General features: G+C 36.3%; 1 protein-coding gene across 1 annotated transcript in view; it reads left to right on the top strand.

Moving 5' to 3' along the window:
• Positions 1–18,615, top strand: part of BABAM2 (BRISC and BRCA1 A complex member 2) — a 177,047-nt gene that overhangs the window by 82,720 nt on the left and 75,712 nt on the right. The window contains exon 7 of the mRNA XM_062571946.1: positions 8,405–8,514. Within this exon, the coding sequence (XP_062427930.1) occupies positions 8,405–8,514 (110 nt within the window). The remainder of the gene's footprint in view (positions 1–8,404; positions 8,515–18,615) is intronic.

The raw sequence follows: 18,615 nt of genomic DNA, 5'->3' as shown, positions 1-18,615 counted from the left end.
GAAGTGTCGTTTATCCAAGATGTGTTCTTATAAGGAAACATTTAAATTTCAGTGTTGTTCTTTCAGACAAATTCTCATACTGTTGCTCACGTTGTGCTGTGCTTTATTCTGCCAGAAGTGTCACTGATGTCAGTAAAATAACTGCTGGAATGTTTGTTGGTTGAAGGAACATCATCTTGATTTTTGAGAACTGTTTTTATGGTGCTCTTGCTTTAAAGAGAAAAGTTGTTTGTCAAGACATGGCAACATAGCTTGTTCTGAGTCCACAGATGCTGCTCTCTGTTAAAAGCGCAGACGTGCTAGACCCGGAGTGACTTCTATAAAAACTGTGTTTTGGAGTCTCTGAACATTTTATGCAGCCAGTTACTAGCTGTTGATGGCCGAGACATGCGACTGCCTTGCCTGAAGTCTTACAAAAGATAGGCTGGTGTTGGAATCTCTTTCCAGATTGCAGAAGTTCCTCGGAGTAGTAGGGGATCTTTCATTCTAAACCTCATTTTCTTTATAGTAAAACTGTAGTATTTTAGTGATGTGTATGGTTATATACCTATAAATTAGGCAAAGTGTGCATAGAGAGAGGAGGAAGTTAAGCACTCCTCTTCAGAGTTGGATAACTTGAGGTCCTAGGAAATAACAGTACTTTTTCATGAAAGTGCGGGGAGAAAAAAGAGGTTATTTTTACTGTATTCATTATAATGGAATTCTAAACTATCTAAATAATTTATTCTTATTTTAATCTGGATATGAAGCCTTAATATTAGGGAAGGTAGAGCGCTTTCTCTGATATGCTCGTACATAAGTCACATTGAATGAATTGAAATTTAAGATAACAAACACTTTACATGCCACTCTTCTAAACATGAAATATACCTACTGCAGTGTCATTAAAACATATTTAATAAATATGGTTGTTCTGGGACTTAAAACAAACAAACAAAAAAAAAAGATGCAACTATCTTCCCTTGCAGTTATATTTTGTATCTCTTGTATATAAAATTAATGTATAGAAACATTTAGCTCACTTGAAATCAATTGTATTTACACATTACCCTAATATTAGTTTAGAAAAACTGTACCACACTTCAGTTATTTATTTCAAATTTGAATCTTCAAACTGACCAAATCATACTTTTGACCTTTAAAGGAATCTGTTTCATATTGAAATTTTGTTTTTCTGACCTAAGCAAGCAGTAAAGCTGTGGTGAAAGTGTCACCACAACTTATCAAGCTGCCAAAATAAGTTAACTTTTATCCATTTGTATAACATTAATCTCGAAAGTTGTGAATTCTAGCATCATGGATGGAGAATGTTGTTCTTTGTATTTAGCCTTTATTTTCTTTTCCTTTTCCTAACAGAGTTCTTTACCTGACTCTTTTTATGAAAGTAGTGATAAATTGCCATGGACATACTAAAAGAAAGGCATGTAGGCACCACACACCTCAACTTGTCTTGGGGTAGCACAGTAGATTTATATGTAGAACAGTAAAACAATAAAGGGGAGTGTGGGTTATACTTAAAGAAAATTGCATTTATGTTCATGTTCAGTTATTGATGCCAAAGGGTATCCTTGGAGCTCTTGCTGATACTTATTTAGTTATTTATTAGATATTAGATAGTTATTTATTTTTGTTTTAATGAAGAAAACTCTAGAAAACTAAAGCTAGTTAGATTCTACAAAGTTGTTCCCAGACTGCCATTTTCATATGACATTTAAAAGAGGAATTACTATGGGCTTAAACATGTTCTTTGGTATGTCTTTGCCCAGACTGATTTAGGCAGATGTTATATTGTATTACCTTGGGAGAAGGACTGTTTGTGGAACATTTCAATGCTTTGGGCAGTGCATGCAAGGTAACTGCCTTTGTTTTCATAAAAGGTTCTATTTAAAGAATCTGCACTCCTTGATCAGACCTGGTGGATTTCCTGGAAGATAGAAGAAAGAATTTCCTGGAATAATTGCATATTCTCCCTAGAGTGAAGCAGATTTCTCAGGCTCTTTTGCCACTTCACATTCCATAGTCTAATTTCCTCTACTATGTTCTGTTATTTTTTAAGAAACATTACATATCTGTCTATACATATATAGATATATATGTCTGTGTGTGTGTGTGTGTGTGTATATATATATATAAAAAAATGTATATGTACACATATATATACTCCTTTATGTGCGTGCATGTATGTATACACACACACACACACACACACACACACACACACATGAAGGGGGGAGTTGGAGAACATGTGACTACTTGTTTCAAATTGGTCTAGTGAAACTACTATGCAGTAGGGGTAAGAGTTGCTTGTGCTTCTTTAGGTAGTTGTTTTTCACATTAGTGCACGCTGACATTTGAAGGGAAAAGGACAACTTTGCTAACCCTTGTGTTGCAAGTAGCCCATTGGTACTAATAAAGTAAATAGTGTTGTTTATCCTGCTAAGATGCAATTCTGATTTCAGTTTCTAAACCAGAAATACGGTTACTCACTTCTGATTAGTCAATAAGTGTAGTTCCAATACAAGTATATATCACGCCAAATTACATTCATTAAGTTTAACCTTAACATAAATTAATTTTTGATTACTTTTTATTATCATACATTTTTCCGCTGGAGATTTTTTTTTCCAGAAAGGCTTCTGAAATACGTATTTCATACTCAACTTCTTTGAAATTGAGTAATTTGGTAAGGCTGAGAGATAGACACTTACTTGATGGTGGTATTAAAGACTTCTGTATCACTTAGGTTGGAAATGGAGTTTAGTCTTCGGTTATATTATTTTAAGCAATCCCATCCACCTCTTCATCTGTTGAAGGTTTCCATTCACTCAACTCCATACCACAAAATTATTCATTATTTGTCAGAGTTGAGAGGTCAAAAAACTCCAAGAAGAGGTTGGACTGATCAACTGGGATTAGGAGCCTCCTGAAGTAGATTTGCCCTGACATAGAGTTGTTTTTTTGGTGGCTAATCTGCTCCAAGAGGCTTCTGTCCAGCTAACTATGTCAATTCTCTTTCTGGCCTCTCTGTACTCTAGGGAACATTTAGTAAGTTGACCAGTTGATGTGCTTTTCCTTACCTCGCTATTACTCCAAAATCAATTGCTATTTGTCCTTACTGCGCAAATTAACAGTCCTTCCAGGAGCCTTTACTCCCTTACGTCATTTCTCGCCATGTCTCCAGGCCAAAAACTGCTTATCCTTCCCGAGGCATGCTGATACCTCCTTCTTGCTCATCCTTTCCTGGCCTTTCTACCAAACTCTGATTTTTTTTTTCTCTCACTCTTAACTCATATTTAATCCCACTAAACATGACTCTTAACCCAAATCCCCTACTTTATACATCACCCCGTTCCACACTTTTTTCCCCAGTCTTAGTCCCCCTATCTCTCAGATCTTCCAGTTTTCTCGGTTGAAAGCAGGTCCTAACTGGCCGCAGATGCCCTCTCCCACTATCCTTCCCACTAGGCATTTTTCTACAAATACAGCATGCAGTCTCTTAAAACTTCACATGTGTTACTGTTTAGCACAGAGAAGCAAACTTAGTGCCACATATAGATATATCTGTTCTTGAAAACATACACTAATCAAAGGTTGCAAGATGGGTTTTTTTTTCCTTGATAAATAACAAAAGGTAGTAACCGTTTTTCCAGAATCTGCATCTTTAAGGAAAAGGAACTCTAATGTACAACTTGGTTAGACTCCAGACACAAGAGGAAATGGGTTATAGCAGTTGTGACTGTGCAGAGCAGATGTTTTGGTTGGACTGGCTATCAACCATCTGACTCATAATAAATTGTCAGTTCCAGTAAATTCCCAGTTTTCAATTACAGTAGGTAGGATACGAGAAAACAATGCTTTTTAGATGGTGTACATGAAGTGTTTTTGATAATTCTCATGCACAACCTATACTAACTTTATGGAAAGATTAAGTATTTTGTAAAGAGAGCAGAGGTAAACATTGAAGTATGCTTTTGAATGTAAATTTATTTTAATATGAATGAAAGCTAACAAAAATGGTTGTTTAAACAGTGCTGATACAACTAGAAATAAGATTTTAAGTTTTAACTTTGAATCTTGTAATACCTGATGTCTTTTTCTTGAGCTTCCGAGGAAAACACATTTTCTTAATGTCTTAAAACAACCTTTTCATTTGTTCTGTGCTATATTGGTATTTTCACATGGCCTTTTGTTCTTGAGTTTCTAAAATACATATTTAATGACCCTTTAATCTACACTGGCTGGATAGATAAAGAGTAAATTAGAATGAAATGTCATGAGTTTTTTTATAATGTACTCAAAAGCTAAAAAATTACAATTTTCTTTATGGAACGTGTTACTTAATTGAAAAAAAAATGTGGGTTGAAAATCTTATTTACTTTCTTTTTCTGCATTTGTTACCTCATTGCTTTTTTTAATGTATTATTTTGTAGTTCCACAGCGGTTCAGAGGTGTTAGTCAAAGATCAGTCTATACTGTGCAAAGTATTCTATAAACAGAGAACAAACATTGCAGTTGTGGCAGAACGCTATTTATTTCCTGTGTTAAATGGAGTATCCTTTTCTTGGTTTTAAAGTTTTATGAAATGAAAGAAGATTTTTAAAAATAAGAAGTATACAATAGCAAGATGGCAGAAAGACGTCCTAAAAACTCTGATTTGGATCTCTCAAATTGTAATGTGCTAGGGCTTCTTTTACTAGCAATCATGAGACTGTTATGGAAAATGTAATAGGTATTCATTATCACATGGTTAATAAGTAGCTACCACATGCTTAGTAATTTCAAATATTTTTACAAACATTCAATTTTTAAACCTCAAAATTTCTGTGGCCCAGGATGTATTCTGCATTCTGCTGAAGTTCAGTTATATCTTTGGTAAAGCTTTGTGTGGAAAAGGGTCTATGGGTATAAAATGGTGCTTTAACTTGGCAATTCCAACCTTGAATACTGATGTTCACATTAAATAGCCATTCTTAATTTGTACCAAATCTATTTTTCTTCTAAAATTTAAAATTACTTGTTTAAAAAAAAATCCTGTAAGATTTAGTTAAATACAAATTATGAAAGTGAACATAACTAGAAAATGTGTTATAATTTGAGTTCAAAAGCTTTTTTTTTCTTTTTTTACTGAAAGAGAAAATACTGAAGAAGCAACTGGGTTCTCCTCTGAAAAATAAAAAGTAAAAATAGAGGGGATTTTGCTTTTTTAATATGTTTAAATCTGACCTGCTCTTTGAGGAAAAATATACATGCTGAAATTGGAAAGAGGTAGACAGTGTCTGGTTAGATTTGGATAAGGAGCATAAAAACTAGCTTTGCCTTTGGATTCTTGGGGTAAAAGGAGGAGATCAGCCTCAATTCTGGGCAAATGTAATTGCTTAGTAATATGAAGATACGTCGTCTTGCCTCGTCGTTAACATGCTCTTAGACCATCCCTGAAAGAGGTATCACTGAAAGAGTTAAATTGTGACTGGCACAGACGACCTCAGAAAGGTCTATTAATTTAAAAGGCTTTCCACAGTTTATCTGCAAGCCATGCGTTTTCAATTTAGTTTTGTAAACGACACTTTTAACAGACGCACTAAGGTTGAATGCAGTTCTGCTGAGGAGATTCTTGCATAAATAAAAGTAATAAAGTGAGTTCTCAAAGAAAGAAACTGTGCCGCGTCAAACAGAAAGGGGCTTCACCAGGCTGCCCAGCCTCGTAGTGTTCGTGCTGGTAGCGGTGCGCTGCGTTTCCTTTCAAAGCCCTATTGGAATGCTTGGGCGAGGGGGTGGGGGAGAGGTTGACTGATTTTATTTATTTATTAACACTTCCATTTTTGTTTCTTAGGTACATGAGACAAAATTATGTACCCACTTGAAAGCAAGCGGCCAGTTCATTCAAACTTGCGTTGAGCAGTAGCTATGTGAATTACTTGTAATGCAATGCTGTGCTGGTAACAGCAGTTGCACTGTTGTTGTGTGTTGTTTTTGTACATCAAAAATGTTACATGTTTCACGTTACTGTGTTTATCGGAGACACTAGTGTATTGCAGCTTAACATGCAAAGATGTCATAATTATTTATATATAATCAGATTTTTTTTCCCAATATGAGTCTCCAGATTAAAGTAGCCATTAGTGAGTGCAGGATTACAGTGTAGTAATAGTGCATAGGATCATGGGTGCTGTAGTAGTGTTCCTCAACCTGTTTTTTTCATGTTTTCACGTTTGGATTCTCTTTGACCAGTAAGTATTTTGGTAGTGTTCTAGAAACTGGTTGTATGCCACGATGTCAAACTGCACATATACGAAAACTGTGCGTCATCATAAGCATTAATACTAAATAAAAGATTAAAAACATTTGGTTGTGCCATGCAGCTTGTAAATAGCATGTATGTTATTTTCCATACGAAGAAGTTATTTGAAAAGAATTTACAAGCAAAAAAATATGGTCTTGGAAGAACTGTACACATAAATGGTGAATGTGTTATCTATATTTGTCATCATTTGGGGAATGCCTGTTAAAATCTCTTTAATCATTAACATTACTGCTTAATATTTTATACTTTTTTTGTTTGATTGACAATTATCAAATGAATGGGGAAAAGGCTGTTTAATTACCATATTCAGCTTCAGGAGTGAAAGCTGTTCCTTATTTATAAAGTTTTATTAACCAGGAAAATGCATGAAATGGAAGAAGATTATGAAGATTGCACTCTTCAGATGTGCACTGCCGTGTTTGAAAAAGGCTTTGTAATCTGTGGTGGTTCTTATCTTGTAGATCACAGGATCACTTGGAAACATAATACTGAGAGTAACACTGTGGGTCATGAGGTCCTGTCCCCTGCTATTACAGGCAACCAACCATGACATATAATCCTATCCATAAACTAATCGTACCTCATCAGGGGAGGCATTAGGTTTTGTCCTCACTAGTCATGTGGAGTGTTGTCCCACGACTTAAGCTGCTGAATGTTTTAAACGACGTTCTGATTTCCAGTCTGAGTGCGTCCATGACCATATAATAGGTGGTTCTAGGAGCACGCTTTCATTTCAGCCGTCAGAACTGAGCTGCACATCAAGCCAGAGTTTAAGAAAACATTGTCAGGTCTGTCTCATTTTTCACATAAGACAATCAGGCTTTTTTAAGACCCATTCTTCCCTGCAGCTTATCGCTAAGCTTTTCAGCGTGTTGTGTTTTGCACGTAATAGCTAACGTGCAGCCAGTCTCTCCGGACACCAACTGTTTCAGTCCTGCCAGAGCTTAAGAGTGGCACGAGATCGTCTTCCTGAAACCATTCAACAGTCCCTTTTTTTCTTCTTTTTTTTTTTCCTTTTCGGCTTGAGCAGGATCTCCTAACAATGTTTAAGTAGTTTGCACGTTCCTTCCTCACAGCTGTCCGTGTGACAGAACATACCAGGGCACGCTGCACCGTGGTGATCCTGCTCTGAGTACATGTCTGCTGCGTTATCTGTTTCCTCTCATATTTTTCCAAAACGGATAAAAACAAACGCATCTTGGCAAGTTACTGCATACATATGCGGAGATATGTTGTAGAGCTTCTGTTTGTGAGTTGAAAGTGGCACGATATTACTTGTCGTAAATAAAAGTCACCGTGCAGCTAAGTCATCACTTTCTAACTAGAGGTCAACAGCTTAAATGAGGTTGCGTGTAGCAGAAGTTCAGTTGTTTGTGCTATATATGATTTATGTGTCGGAGAGATGTCAGGTCATAACTAGAAACAATTTGTTCTACCTGATCCTAAAATTATAACTGGTGGTTGTTATGCAAACAAGGCCTAAATTGTCAATGCTTTAAGGTTGCCCATCTTAGTATTTAATGTGGATTTTTTTTTTACAGTAATTCTTCGATTATGTAGTCTTTTATGAAAATAATGCAGAGGTTTAATTTGCAGGAAGCTCAGGAGCAATGACTTCCGGATATACATTTCTGACTCAAAACACTTCTCTGTTCCCAACAGAAGTAGGAATCAAGTACGAAAGAAGTTTGGGCCATATACTACTTTGAAAAATAACAAATATAAAATCTGTAATTTAGTGGTGTTATAACAAAAAAGTTCTTTGATGTTTTTGTCAGTTATGTTAAATCTAGAATTTTTAGTAATGATGTATCTGTGTCTTTACTGCAATGGGTATTTCAGTCAGTGGAAGAAAGGATACATGGCTGTGCTCTTGCTAATACAGTAATTTTATTTTGATACTTTAAAGGAAATTGAGCAGTTCAGAATATCTTGTATGTAGTAATAAAATGAGAAGGGACCTATTTTTAAATGGTCACACTCTAGATTCCCCTCTTAAGTGTCCGTTGAATTGGTATTCGACTATAATTAGTTATCTGTAAGCTTAAGAGTATTCAGTTTATCTGTCACTTTATCTGTATTGCCTATATTTTTTATATACAGGATGTGAATGAAGATCCTGGAGAAGATGTTGCACTTCTTTCAGTTAGTTTTGAGGATGCGGAAGCTACTCAGGTTTTTCCTAAGCTGTATCTCTCCCCACGTATTGAACAGTAAGTGGTACCTTTTTTTCTGGAGTGTTCTTTTCATTTCTTTTCTGAACTTTGTAACTTTTTCTCATTTCTGTAAGAAATGTTGTGTAAGTGATAATGTTATATCACTTTCAGTTGCTTAAAGTCATAATGTGGTGTGGATGTGTGACCTGGTAATGAAGAAAAGTCATTGGCTACATATAATATTCTTTTGCCTACTAAACTGTGAAAACCACACTGTGTTTTCCTGTGGCACCATATTCTGAATGCTTCTTCAGCACCTAGAGGAATATTTAATTTTTTAAATGCTTTAAGTTGGGGATTATTTAATTTTTTTCATTTTGGGCAAATTATTTTATATATGTATATTTATATATGTATGTATGTATACATATATATGTAAGTGATATTTTTGAATAAGAAATTGTTGCAGAAGCCAGAGGGCTTTATTAACTGTTTTTGGAATTTGCAGCTTTCGTAAGTTAGTTTTTCTAGGATTGTATCTCAATATTTCATTTTACCATCTTTGGACCATACAGTTGGCAAACAGATTTGCTAATAAGCTAATTTTTACTCCTGAAATGGAAGGGTCAGGATGAGAAATCTGTCTGCTTTCATTAGATTTCTCTTCTTCCAATTCTGCAATTAATAATGTCCCAATGCTCCTCAGTCCCCTTCAGTATTTCAGTCTTACATCTGCTTCAGTGTGTCATCACAGTGGTTTCAAGCTTACAAGTGACTTTTTCTTAGGGATAATTGGAAGTTGCTGTAGTGCAAGGCCCCATTTTGCAGTGCACCTGACAGTGGAGCTTTCCTTGTTTAATACCTTGAAGGGACCTTCTAGTATTCGTAATACTCTTAATGAGGAATATTGAGATTTTTTTTTTTTGTTTTCATGTGGGAGAGGGTGAACTACTTGCCCAAATACGATTCTGGAATATACATTAAGGAAATTTTGGTGGGTGTTGACCTGTAAAAATTTTACTTGATTTTTAAAAAGAGCAAGGCAATTATCATCTTTATCTGTATTATGGCAAAAGTAACTGCATTAGACTTTTCAAGTATCCAGCAGTCAAGTTACGCTAACATTGATTTTAGTGATACTTTGTTTTTCTGGTCCCTACCACAATGACTTTCCTTTAAATGGTGAAAGCGCTTCTGGGTAGAGAAGAAAAGGTGGAAAAGTACTAACTATCACAGTTTTATAATATCTCAGTGATGTCTAGTGTGAGTAAAAGGACATGATAGCTTGATATGTTAGTCAAAAGGACATTGGTCTCAACAAGTTGATAGATACAATTGAAGGAAAAAAAAGACCAAGGTGTGATTTAGCTAAAGGCTTAAGGCTTCCCAGATATTTTATTTAAGAAAATGTAGGTTACACACACATGCAAATACATAGAGCAGCTTCTGCGTTTTCATCGGGTTTTTTAATCAATTCCCTAACTTGTGTTAACATCATTTAAGAGAATAATTGTAGTCAAGCATGTAATTATCCTTTCATGTTGCAAAAAAATCTTCTGCTCAGTTGCTAGTAAAAAGGAATGGGCTGTCGCTAGTTTCCGTTGTATTTTCGGTTTTAGTCACATGTTGACTCTTGGCTGTATTTCAGGCCACCTAGATATGTAAGTGGCCCATATGTTAATGAATACATTGCTTATTTTCCCCTTTACAACAGTGGCTTTAGAAAGATACTAGCATCTTGAGACCAAGTAGAGTGTCAATACAAAGGCATACTTCGTTTTCCTAAAAATAGCAGGTTTTCTTTCAGTACCCTACAGTACGTCTGATTGTAAATGTGTGATGTGGAGGCAGCATCACAAAATGATGTGAGATGTCTGACATAACTCATTCATTGCTTTGTCATGTATAGTCATTTTAAAATCATGCTAATAAACCCCGAATTTCAATGCTACGCCTTCGCATGTTATCTCTGTATCAGAGGAAAGATACTGCAATCGGAAAGCATAAATATAACTTATTCCATCCTTGTGTATTTATGTGGTGTTCATCGTGGAATCTAGGCACTGGCAATCTTTAATATGCCTAAGGGTTAAGAGAGAAAGCAAGAGCAAGCAAACAATTGCGATTCAGTTTTTCTGTGTTAACTCTTTAGAGTAACCTACCTCAGTGTTACTTCAATTAACTTCTCTTGTTTTAGGGCATAAAGTCCCTCCATTTCAATGCGAGTAACTGCTTAATTTTGAGCTGGTGCATCTTCCTTCATTCTACTGGCTACTTTTCTTGTGATGTAAGAAAATTTATAGTTAGATTTTCAGTCCTTGTTTAACTGAGCTTTAATAACAGAGATAATTGCCATTTGTTTTTTTCCCAAAACCAATCTCTGTTCTGTTTAGCTGAGGCTGACAGTCTAGATATTTAACTTTCCAGTGTTTGGGAACTGAAGCAACAATGCATACTTCTTTATACTTTTTGCCAAAAGTACAAAAAGCCTCAAGAAGCCCTTAAGGATTAGCTTAAAGACATGAGGCCATGACATGTTACATTTGAATTGTGTTCTGTTAGAAAAGTTCTTTCCTCCTGCTAACAATAATTGTATCTACAAAAGCCACATAAGCAAATTACCAGTGTATTTTCTGTGCAGCAGATTTTGAGGTGGCGTAAGTAATAGTTGACAGTTCTCCACATAACATTCCACAATATATAATAAAACAGGAAAAAATATCAAATTCCAAGAATTATTCTGTTAGTGTTAACTCTTCACCTTAAGATGAGTAAGCAAGTGAGAGTGGCATTTTCCTGATATATGAAAAAGCTCCTTCAGGTACAAATGTTTCAGCTTTGGGGAAAAATAAGAGTAAAGGGCCTGCTTCTGGAAATGAATTATCTTCAACTTTCCCAAGAGGTTCATTGCTTTTGTGCTCTACCATATAAACATGCATTCCCACATTGCATTTTCTAAAAATAGGTTGCTTACCCGCAAATCTTGTCAGCGAATTTGAACCCTTGAAGTATGAATATTGTGTTTTTGCTTTGAGTTGTTGTTGTAAAGCACATTTGGTCTATTTTTAGGTGTATGGTAAACATAGTACTAGTAGGACTTTCTGACTGCTCTGCGTATTTTGACATGGACTCTTAAAGGGGTTTACAAAAATCAGCGAAATACCCACTTTTTACACTTTGAGATAAAGATGCTAAGATCAGGTGGCTTGAAAAGCTCACGTATTAAGGAAGGAGGCCAAAGTGCAGTAGAGAGCTGTTGTGGCTCATTCAAGTCCATGTCAGTGTTCTGTTGACTTCTGTGATGGAAGTCCTGGCTGCAACTGTTAGATGCAATTCTTACAGTTTAAAAAAAGAAAAGAAAAAAGATTAAAAAAAAAAAAGCATTTGTATTGATTAAAAAAAAATCTCAGCAATAATTAATTACCACTATATAGGGTTTGGGTTTTTTTTCATTAAAATGTTTTAATTTGAATCATTCCTTTTGTTTAAAAGTTCATTATTCATACCACATTAACAGCTAATTCTAGTTGATGTTTCCTTAATTTGGAACTGATCATTAAAAAAACTTTCATTTTATAATTTTATTTAAGAAGTCTTCACGTTCTTTATTGTATAGCATCAATAAACATACGGTGCCAGTAACAATTGCTCTTAATGATTTCAAAAATGAGTTTAAGTTGATGTGAAACATGATGTGGTATTTATGACAAGTAGTTTGTGCAAAAACAACTACCTCAACTGTAATACAACAAAAACATGTTTCTACATACTTTCTGGGGAAATGGTGAGCTGGGAAACGCCACAGACTGACCACCCATCATGAGAAGGTGGTAGCTGGTTGCAACCATGAGTGTGGGTCTCCAGCGAGTCCTGCTCCTCCATCCACCTTGGGAAGCGCAGCTGGTCACAGGCTTCTTCTGCACTCCTCTGCACAATGAGCAACTGCTGGGCTATTTACCCTTTTTATCTCTTATCATGCATTTCTGTGCTTTCTTCATAAAGTCTTAGTCCTGTCAGAAAGCTTCTTGCAGGCTCAGAATTATCTTTCTCGGTGAAAGCATTCTAGATATTTGTGTGAGAGAAGATTTCTCATTAAAAAACCTGTCATATTTTTTCTTTCCATTTCTTTAAAGTCACTAGGCTCTAAATCCAAGGAATCAGTAAGAAATTGAACAGCTAATTTCTGTACTAATGCTTAAAATGGATGTCAGCATTTTACACAATGTGGATTAGAAATGTTCTTTTTAAAAAAAAAAAAAAAGTTGTAATGTATTTTATGTTTTTCATCATTAATAGTTTTTGGTAAAGAAAATAAAAATTGGTTTGTCTTGGTTCACTTTAAAAAAAAGAATAAAGGATACAAGGGTAGAAGCATTGTTGCTCAGTTAATGCTGTGTTCCCAGGATTCACAGAAATAATCCTTTAATAAACACTGTTGTCCTGGAGGGCTTTTCTCTGATATATACGCAGACGTGAATATGCTAAGAAAACCAGCTGTCAGTAGGACTTGTTTTGCTCTAATGGCTCAGGCTGCATGCTTTAGGGACTGAAATGGTCCTTTTTCTTCTTTTTTTTTTTTTTTTTTTTTTTTTTTACTGGTCTGGGAGCAGTGCCAGAAGGTTCTTCGTGACTGGGGATGGAATTCCAAGTTTGGTGACTGTGCTTAACCTTTCATATGGGCAGAGGAAAATCATGAGAACATAGTCTTCACTTTGCATGATTCCATATATTTTTTTCACTGAGGGAAGAAATTAAATTGAAAATTTTAAAAATGTGTACATTTGCTTCAGGATAGAGGTTCTTATGGCCCTGAGACTCACCTTTTCTGCTTTTCCCATCCTTTACCTATCCTTTCTTCTACAGGTGCTGGGAGTTGGAGGAGGAGCTTTGTAGAATATTATCTATTTTACAATGCTGCCTAGAACTGCCTTTCACTGAATTTGAGATGCAGAGGTCGTAGGGGTACTGTGAAGGGCTTTACTTTTAATATTGGTGTGCCATGCTAGTGAGTGCACTGCACTAGATGAGTACATGGTTTCTGAATGGTTGCTCATATTTCAGGCTCTGTCTGTCTGTCTTTATGGAAGGCAGAAGTGAGAAGGTCTTATTTGGCATACCAAAATATGTTTATTCATCTGAGTTGATGAATACTATCAAACTATTAATAGATCGTCAACTCAGTCCAAGACTTCTGCAAGTTCCCAGAGCATCGATGCAGACACAGGAAGCAGGAATGTCTGTTGCTTTGCAGGGCTTAATCTTCGGTGAAGCCTAGCCTGGCCGCGTCTCTCTACGTAACGTCTAGCCAGTGGTACCTCCTGCCTGCTGCCCTTGCCAGGCCCCCTCATCAGGATCTTCTTGAACTGCAGCCAGTGCCATAACCTGATTTTTCAGTTTATCTCTGTTTTGCAACTCTTCCTGTGTCCCAGAGACTGACTCGTACTGCAGTCACCCGTGTTCAGCCGGACCAGCTGTTCCTTCCAGTCCTTTTTTCTGAGAACAATTAGTGAAAATAGAGTTGTAAAAGAATTAAGATTCCGTTTCCGCCATCTGAATGATATTTTAGTGCTGGATGTGTTGTTGAATGTTTTGAGTGGCTGATAGTTTTAAAATGGTTTTATTTCGGATAGAGACTAAACAATTAGATGTGATCATTGAGGTATGAGATACCTGAGACAGTTCGGGGGGCCTGAATTTGTTGCTAGGTAATAGGGTATCAGTTTCTTTACATATGAGATAACAGGCAGTCGTCAGTGCAATATACACTTGTGGCAATCCGGATTCGCTACTCTCGGAGCAAAGCTTTAGAGCTCAATGTCAGAGAGAATCTTAATTTTACACTGCAAAGAAAATTTAAAGAGTAGAAGGGTTTCATTAATGTGTTTGAAGTTACAGATGTTTTTTTCTCAATAATATGGGACAGCCTTCTTTACAAGTAATTATACATTTCTGGCATACAGACAGTAATATTTACTGACATTGTGTGGCTGTTGGTGGTGGTGATCATTATCATTAATGTATTTTTAATTCAGTCTTTAAAAGTATGTGGTAGAGAGTTTATGCTGGAAGCCCTTGAGAGGTACACATTCCCAAGAGTTATGCCACGGTCTCCTGTATTTTTTTTTTTATTCTATCTCATTTAATTGTTTACATGACAACGACAGTATTCTGAGTCCCCAGTAAGGCTCAGTATATGTAGACTTTGATGGGGTTTTTTTTGTCTTTCTAGACATTTTGTTAAGTTTCTGTTAGAAAGTCAGTCTTTATTGATAAGACTGTGTAACTTGACAGGTTATGTGTGTATTTATTTTAAGATGCAATGCACTTGCGTTAATGTATTTTTAATTACTGTACCCCTTAAAGGATTTTCTTGTGTAGCAGAAAAATATGTATAGAAAATTGCATAAATAAGAAATTAAAAAAGACAACAGAAATTTGATTTAAGATAACCCTCTCCAGCTCCCTTTCTCTGCATCCTTCTGACTAGAATGGAATGTTCTACATAAATGTTGGTAGCTCTAAACACATTTTGTGTCCTTTAGACACAAATCTTTCCTTTAAGATGTTGCATTTTTTCACTTGTCTATATTTCCTTTTCTTTCAGGATGTCTTAATTAAACGTACTGTTCTATTTCATATTGTACTGTCATATGCTATAGTGTGTATATACTAGGTTTCATTGTAATAATTCCTAGTTTTACATAGGCAGTTCTAAGTACTGTTATAGAACTTTCTTAAAAAAAAAAAAAAAAAAAAAAAACTCTTCAGCATTTTTGGTGTGGTTTCACTGCTTCTCAGTGGCTTTCTCTCCTAGACAGAGTGATAATGAGGAAAAAAAGGGGGGGGGGGAAGGGGAACAATAATTTTTGCTTTTGACATCAGACAGTATTGTTCATAAAGGTGTTCTTGGTTCTTGACAGTTGCCTGTATCTTTAGGCTTGTATCCATGTATGGTGAGATTGTCAGCAGCAGTTTGAATTAGTCAAAATGGATTCTAGTAAGGACATAGAAAATTTACTGTTGTCTCAGTGAATAGCTAGACCAATACGTAGTACTTTTGAAATCCTAGCTTTTATTTGCAATTAGAGTTTTTTGTAAATTATTTTCTAGGAGTTGCTTAAATTGTGTAACCTTTACTTTGATATTTAAATTCATTTTAATTTTACAAAAGCTCTATTTTTTCTTGATACATCAAACATTTTGGCATTTTTATTCCCTATGTTGGTCATAGGGTTTGTGGGTTTGGGGAAATATTTTTATTGCCATTCTGGCATCCTAGATATAGTACTTTGGTGCCTTTCTCAGATACTTCCTCAATCCATTAGAGTTTACATTGCAGATGTTATCTTCCTTTTCTGAAAAAGATTTCATAGAGGAAAGGAAAGCTCCTGAGCAGAATCAATCCATGTTAGTAATACTAAACTGTCATTTCTTACCTGTGACTTAGTGGGAAAGTTTTGTCTGTTTTTCTATGTATGACCTCTTGTTCTAAGGAACTACATGGAGCACTCTAGGGCCAACTTTAATTCCCCAAAGCGAATTCCATAAAAGTAGTCAGGCTGTCCAGAAAATTTTGAAACAAGTGTCATCTTTTTTATTCTGTGGTTTGTGAATACAGCAGGAATAGAGCAAGCCAGGAGGGTGTGTTCACTGGGGTTGAATGTTACCCTAAGAAATTCCTAACTGGAATTAGTTAAAATTGCTAAGAATTCTTAACTAGAAATTTCTTACAAAAAATTACAGTGAAGTTTCTCTGTCGTGAAGTGTGTTGAGTTCCACAGACTGTCTTTTTGAAATGAAGTATCTCTCCTTATGGAAGAAAAATACTTCAAAACTACTGACTGTATCAGATTTAAAAATTATGCAACAAATCTCAAAATTCTGCCAATTTATCTTTAAATATAAGCACGTAAGTTGGACATAGATTTTTTTCTTTAAACTTGAAGCTGAGCTTTTGCTCTATATCTATTTTGTGTGTTAAATACGAAAACTGACAAACAGTAGGTATAAGTTAATCAAAATTTATCTTCACAGCAAATGCAGTGAGTATAGAAAGGCACATTTGCTCAATAGTTAAGAAAAAAGCAAGTTTCCTAGAGTAACCTTTGAATCTGCTTTTGTTGCACTGTGTATATTCTTTCCAGCTCTTGATGTAAATCCAAACCCACTACTACAGAGCATGGTATCAGCTTCTTTTGACGGAAAACACTTTACTGATGCTGATTTTTGCGCAGTTGGGATATGTGGCTTGCTTGCTGAATATGGTGACTAAGTCATTTGTTTTCAGAGAGTAACTTCACTCTAATTACAGCCTGCACTTTACAGTGTTCTATTTTCTGACTTTTTCTATTATTATTTCAAACAGTTAACAAAGTTAGCTCCTTTTTAATGCTTCCTCTCAGCTGGTTCTGTTCATGGATGTGCAGATCCCTGAAAACTTGGAAATGAAGAGTTGAGGGTTATCAAACATAAACTTCTAGAAACTGTAGAACACAGAATTAAGATATACATCAGACCTGTCAGTTTTGATTGCCTCTGTTACCTTTTTCTTTCCTCCAATCCTGAAGAGCTGGCGCTAGCCTCTAGGAATCACGCTGCCGATGCCTCATCCGGTTCCTGAGCAGCCCGGCAGCTGTGGCCTGAGGAGCACGGCGGAACCGGTGCGATGCAAGGGAACTGTTGGGCAGGAGGGAGACCGTACGGGGAGGGATCTTGGCCTGAGATCCCTGGCGTCTGTGTGACCGAAGGAAAGGATTGAAATGCGTCCTCGGAGATTTCCAGGTTTCATCGGCTCGGGGCTGAGCTTGTAGGCTGTGTTAGCAGCGGTTCAGAGCGCTTTCTGGCCGTGATTGCCAGCGTGGAAGGAGAGCGCAGCAGTTACCTGTGGATTTAACGGCCAATATGTTTTCAGCTGTGCTGGACCAGGATTACAAAGATTCTGTAATAGTAATCGTTCTAAATTTTGTGGTGATGTGGGATTTTTTTTATTTTATCAGCAATGGAAATCTTAGGGGGTAGTAGTTTGTACAGATCACAAATTCAGCATATGTGACTAGTTAATAATGCGGAGCACTGATACTGTACACCAGCAGTCATTTTCATTATGCTTTTAGAGAGAAACAGAGACAGGTAAAGTAAATTGCTGTCATCACCGAGGAAGTCAGTGGCAGGGCCAGTAAGAGAGGCCAAGTCTCTTGTCTCATAGTCCACAACTTCCAGCACTGGGTCACGTTTGGGCTGTCTAATCCTTCTATCCTCTACTCATGGCTAAACGGAAAACAGATAAAAACAGATGTTCCAGCATAGATAGCTCCATCTGTGGAGCGAGTTTAGACACCTCTGAGTAGCAGTGTTCATAATCTTCACTTACCCTGTTCTCTTCCTCTCCCTCAAACACCACTTTTCCATGCCCATAGCTTCTCACCGGCCAGGCTCCCTGTTTCTCCGGGTCCTTCACTTAGGTCCTCCTCTAACCAAGTACCAGAATCTCCTCACCATCCCCATCCAGCCCCGTGCCCATAAACTTCTCCTTCTCCACAGTAGTACCAAGTACCACCTCTCAAATTTCTTCATTTTCTGCTTCCTTTTTTCCTTCCGAAAAGCAGAGGCGTTTTTAATATACTCTCTTCACTTACTCTCTTTAATACCTTCTTAATTTTCTGTTGTAATAAGATATCATTTTCCCAAAGTAAATCGTTGCTAATTTTAGCAGTGTGACTACTATTTTTTTGTTTTGTTTTGTTTTGTTTGGGGGGAGGGAGAAGGTGTACACTCCTTTTCCTAAATTATTGTCAAGAATGTGATTCTTTGGTTTAAGGCATATTTGGCAGCCACAGTACGTCCTTAGAAACATTTAAGCTAATGTGAATGCTGGCTGAAACCCTGTATGGATTCCTGTCTGTACTTGCACATAGGACCTACCTGGAGAATATGTATGCAAGGCATATTCCCACATGTGAAGCTTTTTCCTTGAGTAATATTTTCCACATAACAGCTCCCTCTTCAGAAACATTGAGAACTTTTTTCTTAAGAGCTTTTTTCTTGAGAATCTCCCTTATCAAAGTATAAGAATCTGTTGAATTGCAAATACGACTTAGACTCCTGTAACTATTATAAACTTCAGTTGTCTTTGAATAAAAGGGCAGATTGTAGGCAACT

Source organism: Rhea pennata, chromosome 3, assembly GCF_028389875.1.
Source record: "Rhea pennata isolate bPtePen1 chromosome 3, bPtePen1.pri, whole genome shotgun sequence".
Classification (NCBI taxonomy): domain Eukaryota; kingdom Metazoa; phylum Chordata; class Aves; order Rheiformes; family Rheidae; genus Rhea; species Rhea pennata.
The sequence above is the reverse complement of the archived record's forward strand: the minus strand, read 5'-3'. Positions and strand labels throughout refer to the sequence as shown.